The sequence below is a fragment of the Danio rerio genome, chromosome 22 (genome assembly GCF_049306965.1).
Source record: "Danio rerio strain Tuebingen ecotype United States chromosome 22, GRCz12tu, whole genome shotgun sequence".
NCBI lineage: Eukaryota > Metazoa > Chordata > Actinopteri > Cypriniformes > Danionidae > Danio > Danio rerio.
In genome coordinates, this window is record NC_133197.1 from 18,235,302 (window position 1) to 18,246,306 (window position 11,005).

The 11,005-nt window shown below is 34.1% G+C and overlaps 1 protein-coding gene across 16 annotated transcripts; it reads right to left on the reverse strand.

Annotated features, from left to right (window-relative positions):
• Positions 1-1,296: 1,296 nt before the first annotated feature.
• Positions 1,297-5,618, reverse strand: cirbpb (cold inducible RNA binding protein b). 16 transcript variants are annotated; one of them, NR_132109.1, is made up of 8 exons: positions 5,494-5,618; positions 4,786-4,894; positions 4,574-4,680; positions 4,268-4,388; positions 3,905-4,124; positions 3,742-3,800; positions 1,547-1,636; positions 1,297-1,464 (listed from the first exon to the last, which is right to left on the reverse strand). NR_132109.1 is itself a non-coding variant. In XM_073936724.1 (8 exons), exons 2-7 carry the CDS (start codon positions 4,883-4,885, stop codon positions 3,386-3,388), a joined length of 621 nt encoding a protein of 206 aa, XP_073792825.1. In that variant the 5' UTR covers positions 4,886-4,894; positions 5,494-5,557; the 3' UTR covers positions 1,299-1,464; positions 1,547-3,385. The 16 variants fall into 16 exon arrangements, 12 of the variants coding, with proteins under 12 accessions (XP_073792825.1, XP_073792827.1, XP_073792831.1 ...); NR_132111.1 differs by having other exon boundaries at positions 3,742-3,807; XM_073936724.1 differs by having other exon boundaries at positions 1,299-1,464; positions 1,547-3,399; positions 5,494-5,557.
• Between the last annotated feature and the right edge of the window lie 5,387 nt (positions 5,619-11,005).

Below are 11,005 nucleotides of genomic sequence, written 5' to 3' on the forward strand. Positions count from 1 at the left end.
TACACTGAAGGGATATTACTTTTCATTTTTAGGTAATTATTACTTCTACTTAAATACTGCACGTAAATTCAACAGTTCTGAGTAACAGTTCTGTAAGTTCCATCAATTCTGAGCAGAGTAACTGCATTTTGTTAGACAAATATTTTGCATAAATTTAAACTAAAATGACAATTATCCAATTATGAATTGAGAAAAGCAATAAACTCACCCAAGGATACATTTAAAAATATTTAGAAAAGCGTTTTAAATGAAATTAGCGTTATTAGCAATTATTTATTTTTTAAAGTTATTAACCAACACTGCTCAAGTTCTTTATATACACAAGTTCAGCAATTTACATGTAGCCTACCTCAGCCTACTCGGATATGATTCAAACATAAATTACATTTGTTTATAAGAGTATATACAGGAATCGGAGACTGAAATTCATTACCTTTTACAAACTCTTATACATTAAGACCTTAGAACTAGTTTGGGTTTTAACCAGAAGCACAGGCAAGATTAACTTGCAGTATATTCACGTAATATTAAACTAAGATACTAATCCAAAATTGAATCATTTTTCTACTGAACAGAAACAATGGCGTCGCCTTGGTTTCTGCAGTAAACAAATCAGCATGATGTCAAATCTAGCAGGGTTCCATAAACTACACAGCATCCAGATTTAATACAAGCATACTTCAGCATTAAACCATACATTATATAACCAAAAAAAATTTATTTAATACCTTGCAAAGCAGTATTTAAGACTAATAGCCTACTTTAAGGACTTTAAAATTTCTTTACATTGATTTACCAACTTATAATACTTTAAGAGCCCAGACACTCCATAAAACCACCTCGCATGATTTCAAAATCTAGATAATTTAAGACTGGTCTAAAACACCAAGACGTCTGCTATATTCAAAGTTGTAGCAGATACAGACATTACATGTGAAGTGGATTTGGTGCAGATTTTAATTTTATCTTCTCTCAGCTGCCATGACAATAGAAAAATGGCACTGCTAGACCTAACCATGGTACAACTAACTTTACACTGGGGAATCTACTGGATCAGCAGTTATAATTGACAAAATTTCTTGTCATGGTGTATTAGGATTAAACCTAAATACCAAGTCAAATACCACTCATTTAATATTTCTCTTTACCCAAACAACCCACATCAGCTGCATGAAGCAACGCAAGAAAAACTCTGCTCCCTACAAGTGGTTTGGTTAATTTCAAAAATTAACCAAATTAGATTTTACCAATCAATCATAACTTTAAAAACAATGGCAAAAAACATGCAACACAAAGTACTCAATGTAACCAGACTTTATTAAATGACTTTCACTCGCACTACAAAAACGACCTCTCTGAAAAATAGCAAACATCTAAACTTCATGTTGACTGAACAGTGAAGCGCTTCAATGCTTCCTTTTGAGAAGGATGGATTCATCCACATAGAAGGCATTTCCAATAGCCCTGAGAAAAAAACAAAAAAAAACAAACACTATTTAGTACCACATTGGCCATAAGTTTCATAAAGACTACACTAAATACATACCTCTTTTATTAACAGCTGATGACGACTTCACTTCATCACAGAGGTTAACGCTCTCATCTAGTTTTCAAATGCAACATCCAGAAAGTCAGCCTGAAAAATAAAATTTATATTTTACTACAAAATATACATGAATGCTCTCAATCATGCAATTAAGACAAACATTTCCATTTTAAAATCATAACTAAATTGAGAACATGGGGCCAGACTACTTTTTAGAGACTCCATAGTGAATCACTCAAAAGACGATGAGGTGACGCAAAGGCTAGATCTCTTCAAAAATTGTCAAATCTGTGACTAGTGAAAAAAATACATGGTTTATAATGGGTGCAGACAAAAAAAATGCAATCAGAACAGGGACTTTATCTCTCATTTCAAAGGCCGCATGAGGTACTTTGCCAAAAAAGGAGCACACTTTAAAAATAAAAATCATGCAGCTTTCTCATTTAAAAAAAAAAAAAAAAAAAAAACAGGAAGTTGTGGAACAGGATTGAACATTCTGAAGATAAGTCACTTGTTGAGGCAATAGTCGAAGAAAACATGGACAATGAGAACTGTTGTAGGATGCGTACAGGAGAGCAAAAGGTTTTACCTCACATTACAGGCCTATCTCCACAATTGACCTAGCCATGAGAGCAGCTTTCATCAGGATTCTTGAGTCGGAAGGCACAACACTTCATTCTCCAAGGACATTGAGGATTTCCAAAATTTCTAGCAGAGAACTCTTGGATCCAATGAAGCATTATACAGAACCATTGGGTGCTATATCATAACAGCAACGTTTCATCTTTAAATTGGTTTACTGAGCTAGAACTGAGTTTTATTTGCTTGGATAAAATGTTTAAGATCCCAGATGCTAAGTTCCCCACTAATCAATCCAATACATTAAACTGACTAGCAAGGATTAGTTTTAAATATCGGAGGCAAAAGAAATCAGAGCGTTTTCCAACCACTTTTTAATGGGCTTCATGAAGCCAATTTAATACAAAAAGAAAAGGATTCTGAGGTTTTGATACAGAACAGCACAAAATTGACATTTAAGAGGATACGTTCAGTCCACAGCAGAGCATAGTTTAAAAATAAATTTAGACTGTGCAAAGAGTAAAGTACCTTGGGTCATCAGTCCTAACATGAGGTTTAATGACCCAACCCAAGTGGTTTACTCTTTGAATGAGTATTTACAAATCTTTAGCAACATCAAGGAGGTTTGCCGGAGACAACTCCAATGCAACATGCCTGCCTTGCTTCACTAAAGGAATGCATCACAACATGGAGGTGGCGAAGAGCCATAAAGAACACATCACAGCTTATCAAGCTTCTATTAGAGGATCGGATTAGAATATTTTTCAGGTGGCGAAGCTGCCGCTTTTAAAATTCATTTTAAATGCAAAAGGCCCCTAGCACTTTCAGTGAGCCAGTGAGAAATTGGTCCAAAGATCTTTGAGGAAATTGGTCTTAGAAGCTATCAGGCTGTGTTGGACAGGTCAGTTTTCACGCATGGTTTCAGAGACACAGTTTCTTAAACACATACTAAAAAAAAGAAACAAGAATTTCAAACCCCTGTGAGCATCTATAACAATTCCCAAGGTAAAATATCAGATACAGGTAGCCTCACCAGGCTTGAAACTCTTACAGTAACTGAATGCTCATTGATTTTATGCAGCTCCTCATCGAGGAACATCCTGCAGATACTTGACGGGTAAAAAAAGGGGACTGTCTTTAATAGAACATTTCAACTGGAACACAACGTAAAGCAAAAAAGTAAAAAATAAAAAAGGTCTTCGAAGAGCGCATCTTTTTAAATACAGCCAGCGTAGGGATGATCTTGCAATCGGGGTTTTTTTACTCGTGTGAAGCTGAGGACAAGAAGTAGGCAAGAGTGTAAAGGCACTGGAGCATTGAGAACATCCTTTCCAAACAGAACTGATACCAAGACATGATTCTTTTTCGTACAAGGACTTATTGACTATTGATCAAGTGCACAAAACCGACTTTAGTGGTTAAAACTGAAAAATGACTTTTTGGATTGTGGTCAGCAACTCCAAGGTAAGGGCAACCAAGTAGACTGATCTCAAAAGTTCAAATATGGCAGTTTGGCTTTCATCTTGACATTATTCTAAAGGCAAAAATGGACAGATTTATAGTGCAGGTTGGTGCAGTTGACTAATAAGGTTTAATAATTATAAATCAATACGTACCGTAACTGTCGTAACCGTCTCTGTAGGATCCTCCAGAGCGGTCGTATCCCCCCTGGTTCCTAAAATCAACAGTAATATTTGCCATATTTAAGGGGCTCACGGTTGCAAGGGTAAGAATACTCTTCCATATGCATAACCATTCCAAATGTAAGAGATCCCTCACCTGTTATCCCTGTATCCACCGCCGCTGGAGTATCCTCCACTCCTGTTGGAGTATCCACCACCGCCGCCACCATAGGATCTGTCACCACCTCCATAACTTCTCTCCCCACCACCATAGCCTCTATCGCCACCGCCATAGCTGCGGTCTCCTCCATAGCTCCGGTCACCACCAAAACTCCTGTCACTGCCATAGCTTCTGTCTCCGCCATATCCGCCACCACCTTTTTATACAAGAAAATCAAGTTAACTTGCAGCTATTAAAGTGGACAATCAGCTTTGTCATGATAATGTGCCACCAAGTTCCCTTCAAATGCAAATGTGGCCATCTGCTAGTGCAATCACATTTAAATGTGAGAATTCCCACCTCTTCCTCTGCTGCCTCTGAAGAAGCCTCTGCCACCACCTCTGGAACCCCCTCTGAAACCACCAGACCGTCCACCAGATTTGCCAGCTTCATCAACGCGAATCATGCGACCATCAACTTGCTGGAAAACAAAAACGACAAAAAAGACTCAAACATGCACAATTCAAATTAGAATAACATTTATCTAAACCTGAAAAATACCCAGAAAAAAAGGATAGACGTTACAAAAACCCTCTTACAACAAATACATGGTGTCTTAGCACTCAAAATTACAGATTTTATTCATTAAAAGGCTAAAATTCTAACCTTTCCATTCATGGCAGCCATGGCATCCTTAGCATCTTCTGGATTTTCAAAGGTCACAAAGCCAAAGCCTCTAGAACGGTCAGTTTCACGGTCTCTGATAACATCAACTATAAAAAAATAAAATGAAAAATTACAAATTAATTTTACACACACATATACAAATTAATATAAAAGTATACAAATACACACGTAAAATGGAACTAAATACAAACCTTTGGCAATGGTTCCATATTTGGAGAATGCTTCCTCCAAGGACTGTTCTGTTGTATCATAGCTCAGACCACCGATGAAAAGCTTTCCCTCGTCAGACATGATGATAACCTGAAAAAAAAAAATGTTGACTTAAAAGCGTAAAGTATATAGATCACCGCGTGCACACGAGAATCGAAAGCAAAAACACCGCACCTAAAAGTGCGTCACAAGGAAACGCCATTTTCTAACCATCCCCCTTCCTCACAACGTGCTGCAGCCATTTTGCTTCAAAGAAAGGCTTTAATCTTAAATACATCAGCGCACCCAATACTTAACATCTTGATCGATCCTCGTTTTAAAAAAATACAGTGAAACGATTACTTAATGCTAAACCCGGTTTTGTAAAAAGTAGGTCAGTGGAACTAGGTCACGGAAAGCAATTAGCGTCAACGACACGCCAGCAGCGTGAACAAAGAAAGTCACAAAATCGTACAATTCCGCGACTACTTACATGCTGCATTTGAGACCTTTTAGGTAAAACGGTAGTCACACCGGGGAACATTACACAATACCTATTTTAAATACTTGTAAATATGAAAGTATATCAAATATCGCCTAAATGCGAACAATAAAGCAGAATTACAAACTAAACATCAACAGAACAAGCCGAATCAAATTAATGCTTCAGTATAGACCAAAAACATGGCAAGAAAGATCATATTTGTTACCTCAGAGTTTCTGTTGAACACACAGGACGGTTGTACAGCGCGTCGCCGACTGCGGCAGAATGAGAAAGAGCACAGAAAATGGCGCCCGTTTAAAGGCTTCACGTCACTGCGGATCAATGAGGGCGGGTTCACTTCGCGTCGCGTCACAGGCTTTACATGAATAAAGATCCCTTTGTTACGGTTATAATGCTCTCACGCGGAAACATATTGCTTTTTGTCGCATATGAATGGTGTGTGTAATATTTACGGTCATGAATTTACAGTTACCAGTGGATAGGGTAAATAACGACCAAGTTACTGCACTTATATTATTGACAGAAATAAATAAATAAACCATGTTGTTATCAGAATAATCAGAAGACATAAACTCATCTTCCAGTTTACCAATGAAATAGTGGAGAGCAGGGACGAAAGTACCATTTTTCATAAAATCCTTTAAAAAAAATTTTTTAGTAGATTTTTATTTTTTGTTGCTATGGTTTCTAACTCACAATGTCTATCAAAATCAGGTGTTTTTTTTTTTGTATAAATGTAGAACAACTCTCATATAACATATAACTCATATAACAAAAGTTGCACAGTGTTACTTTTGACCCCATCAGTAGGGAAGAACACACGTCTGTCAAAAATATCACAACTTGTTAGATATTTCTTTCTTTCTATTTATTTATTTATTTATTTATTTATTTATTTATTTATTTATATCTAGTATTAGTGCTAGTGCTAGATTTCCTGACTTAATCTTGTTTATTTTAAATATATCTGACTAAAACTATGTTAATATTCACTGCAAAAATATTTGTCCTCCTTTGTTATTACAAAAAAATTAAATGTCATTTTCATTTTAAATTTTAGTTCAACCAAATCTTTTAAAAGCGATCCAACAATGCAAAACTTGAACATTTCCTACAATTTTTAAATATTTTTTTATTATTATTGGCAATATGCATCAATTTTATAAACCATTTGAATGCAAACACTGCAAACTAATGTGTTATTAAGAATAAGGTTTGTCTTTTAACAGTGGGACACGATTTATAGTTTGTCCTTGAAGGAACTCATTTAAATCTGATTTACTTTTACACTAAAAAACTCAGAGAATGCAAACTTAAGGATGTGTTATTGCACTAAATAACCCACAGATATCATATAGCGTGACACATGAAAAGAGAAACAAAACTTAATAAGAAAAAAAGAACTGCTACAACAATTTATTTTTTGCACTTAAAAACAGAAATACAGGCCTAACCGCGGAACATTGTCCCAAAATTAGCTGATATTTGGCAGCTCCATCAAGGTTTGCACGATGAATGTGCTAGTTTAACCTGGAAAGCAAATGTTGTCAGTGCGCTGAAAAAAACAAACAAACAAACAAACAAAAACGCTTTGTTACTTTCGTCCCACATTACTTTTGTCCCCGCTCTCCCTTTTGAATAAAAAATTTTTGTAACAAATAGTTGGGCCTAAAGATAATAGTTTGATTGTCATTTAGGTTACATGATTGATAGTTTACTTAATATTTACAATTTATCACAAACTATTCTCCCTATCCTGTTTCCAAACCTTTATGAGTTTCTTTATTCTGTTTAAACACAAGAAGATATTTTGAAGAAAGATTATCATGTAGGCCCAACCGACTTCCCTATAGGCCTACGAAAAAACTATATATGGAAGTCAATAGTTACAAGTTTTCAGCTTTCTTCAAAATAACTTATTTTTCTTCTAAATAAAGAAATTCATAAAAGTTTGAAAGAAGTAATGTGTGAAGTAAACGATGGCAGAATTTCTCGGTGAATAATTCACTACATCTATTCAATATAGATCTACTTTAATCTCAAAGGGATAGTTCACCCAAAAAATAAAAATTTACTCATCACAAAATAGTTTCAATCCTTTATGAGTGTCTTTCTTCTGTTTAACACAAAAGCTAATTTAAAAATTGTGTTCATCACAATTTTGAAGAAAGTCGTATACAAGCATTGATTTCCATAGGAAAAACAAATATTATGGAAGTCAATGGTTTCCCACTTTTTTAATCTTCTTTCATGATAAATGGTAGAAAGAAACTCATGCAGTTTTGAAACAAGTGAAGAATGAGTAAATATAACAGACTTATTTTTTTCTCAAAAGTATCTCGTAAAAATTTGATTTTTTTTTTTTTTGGAGTGAACTGATCCCTCTTAATATAGCATAGTTGGCTATGAGATAAAGACACAGACTGATAACGTAACATATACTTTTGAGAACAGGATTGGTATGCAATTATAATTATATAATCAAAATGAACTAATTGTTACTGCTTCTGAATCTCTATTGACTCAAACCTAAATTTTTGGAATATTTCAAACCAATCAACTAACTAAAATGTATTTTAAGTAAAGATAAATAAAAAAGGAGCACTATATTGAATGTGTATGTCTGTGAGGGAAGTTGTGCTTAGTATTGACATGGGTGAATTTATAATTTTGTTTACTAACTTTTCACTGTTTAACTGAATTAATAAAAAAAAAAAACTAGATTACCATGAATGTATAGATTAGGCTATTATAAGCTATAACCGAGAGCTAATTCTATTAGCAATAAATGCATATTTTCTCTAATCAGCAATGATTCTGCAAATACATTGGCTTTGGTAATACTTGTCAATGGCTCATCAAAGAGGATCAGTGTGATTGACTGAATTACCATAACAGTGATAGTGCTCATCAATTATGCAACTTTTTAGCATTCTAAACTATGTGGCAGACCAAGGAACCCTGCAGGGCAGCAATGACCCCACCCAGGAACAGTTGGGTGCAGATTGGCACAGTGATTGTGGAAAGCCGCAACTCAAGAGTTTCTCCATGGGAGAATCAAATACTTCTGGATGTGCTAATGTGTGGCAATTAGGTACAATATACTAGGGCGTGCTGGCTAGATAGTCGAGCCATAACCAAGTAAAAAAAAAAAAATAAAAAAAAAATTAATTCTCTACTTATTCCAATAAGCTTTTAAGAGATACTTTCTTCCGATGACAACAAAATATATAAAGAATTGCTTTTGTCTGTTTTTGGTCATTTCCCTCTCTGAAAGGCACAATTTATCAATTCTGTCATCGTCTATTTAATTGTTTCAAACCCTCATGAGTTGCTTTCTTCTGTTAAACAAAAAAGAAGATACTTTGAAAAAAAATGTTGTAAACCTGTAACCATTGACTTCCATATTTGTTTTTCCTTACTACATGAAAGTTATTGGTTACAGGTTACCACCTTTTTAAAATATACATTCTTATATTCAACAGAAGAAAGAAGCTCATAAATGTTGGGAATTTATAGTGGAATATAGTGGATATTTTTTTTAAAGTGAACTAGGGGAGTGCGAGGCATAAAGTAACAAGTGGTAAAACGTAACACAGATTTTTAAGTTATTTGCTCAGGATTAACCATTGCATGCTTTCAAGGTTTTCATGATAATTATTTACGAAGTTCAGCAAAATTTGCACAAGAAACACAGGATAAACCATTTTTTGCAGCATAAAATTATTTTTTATTATAGTCAATATTTTTTTATTTAAAAAATCTGAGAAAGTATCTTAGTAAAATTGTTGTGATTAATGTCTTCTAGGTTTAAAGATTAAACAATTTTGAAATAAAAGCAGCACAGTGACTGCTAGCCAGTTTTGATGAAAACATGACACAGCTGCACTGTAAAAAATAAAATTACCATTTGTTCAGCACACTGTACTTTTTCTGTCATATATACCAAGAATTGTGAATAACTACTGATCTACATAAAAATATATAAGTCAACAATACTTGCTAAAATGTGATGTCTCAAAGCTTTCTGGACAAACATTTTTGTGTTGAACAGGAATGTTGATAGTTCACACATGCATGGCGCGACGAAAACCTGGGTGCTCCAGTTTCAGTCCAAAGACATGCAGTACAGGTGTCTGAGTGTGAATGGCTGTTTTCCAGTACTGGGTTGCAGCTGGAAGGGCATCTGCTTCGTAAAACATGTGCTAGATAAGTTGGCGGTTCAATCTGTTGTGGCGACCCCAGGTGTATAAAAGGACTAAGCCAAAGGAAAATGAATGAATAAATGAAGTAGTTAATTTGTGTTTGTCACTTGTAGTAAATTGATTTAAACATGATGTTATGCTAACTAGTAATTACTTATTTTGGAAATTTTTAAAAAATCATCCACTAAATAGAAAAAATTAATTGACTCAATTGCCGTAACTATTGCTTCATGTGAAAAGAATATCTTTATTAGTAAAATAAAATAATCAACATTACATAAATAAACAAAATTATGTTAGCTGACAAAATATTGTTACTAAGAAGAACTAAAAAACAGTTGTTGAGACAACTCAAAGTTGTCTTGATTTTTTTTTTTTTTTTTCTCAACAGTTTATTTTGTACAATGTAGGTTATTGTAACAGGGTGTTACAAATTAGCCACATACTGGACACCATCTAAACAAACAAAATAATGTTTCAATTTTAAGTGTGATGTTAAGTTTTTTTAAAAATAGAAAATACCTTTTTAATTGAATAAATAAATTTTACTAATACTACAAATAAATGCATTGTATAATAATGTATAATAATAACGCAAATAAATCCAAATGTGTTAATCCAACAAATAAATAAACATACCGTGTTACAGTATGTAGAATACAAAAAAAGCTAAGTATGAGGAAATATAGATACTATTAAAGTAAACTGCATTCAAATTAACTGTGTGAAATCTGCCTTTTTAAGCACGTGTTACAATTAATCCTCTGTCTGTTACAATTTGCCCAACAGGTGGGGTAAAAAGTAACATTTTTACTCCTGGCACTTCTGGCAATACTACACAGAAACCACAGGTCTGGTGATAATAATGTCAGTGCTCATAGGAGAGGGTTGTGTGCAGTGGGTGACCTTATTCTAAAATGCGGAAGTGCGCCTGTTTTCGCGATTGTCTTAGAACTTCCGTTTCAGTCGTCTATGGGAGAAATGACAAGGAATAATTAACGGCAAAAAACGGTCAAACTACTTGCTCTACAAACAATTGTTTGCATGACTATACAGACCAAGTAGAATAATATAACAAGGAAATATCAGTTTGCAACATCAAACAGCGAAACGAGCAGTTTTTAATGTCTAAATGAATGGAAGTGAATGAGACCGGAAGTCTCATGCCAAAAAGATTCAAATGGCAGCGCCCGCTCGTCTGCGGAGAATAAGGTCAATAAAATAAGGTTTGTCTAACTCCATTACTTTGTTCATTATTGAAGCACAACTAAGAAGCGTTACTCTGTGACCCACTCTCCCCTACATCTTGTTTATTCAAAAAATAAAAGGAAACTATGTCATCATATACTTGCATCATAGCATTTTATTGCAAACATGCCTGAATATTTTTATATCCATTGGAAAAAAATAAATTATATATATATATATATATATATATATATATATATATATATATATATATATATATATATATATATATATATATATATATACATACATACATACATACAT

What these genes read in the sequence shown, in the direction of transcription:
- cirbpb (XM_073936724.1), bottom strand. Translation starts at nt 4,885, where the DNA reads ATGTCTGACGAGGGAAAGCTTTTCATCGGTGGTCTGAGCTATGATACA. An exon ending in ATATGGAACCATTGCCAAAG is followed by an intron (nt 4,681 to 4,785) that starts GTTTGTATTTAG and finishes ATTTTTTTATAG; the next exon opens with TTGATGTTATCAGAGACCGT. An exon ending in TGGCTGCCATGAATGGAAAG is followed by an intron (nt 4,389 to 4,573) that starts GTTAGAATTTTA and finishes TTTGTTTTCCAG; the next exon opens with CAAGTTGATGGTCGCATGAT.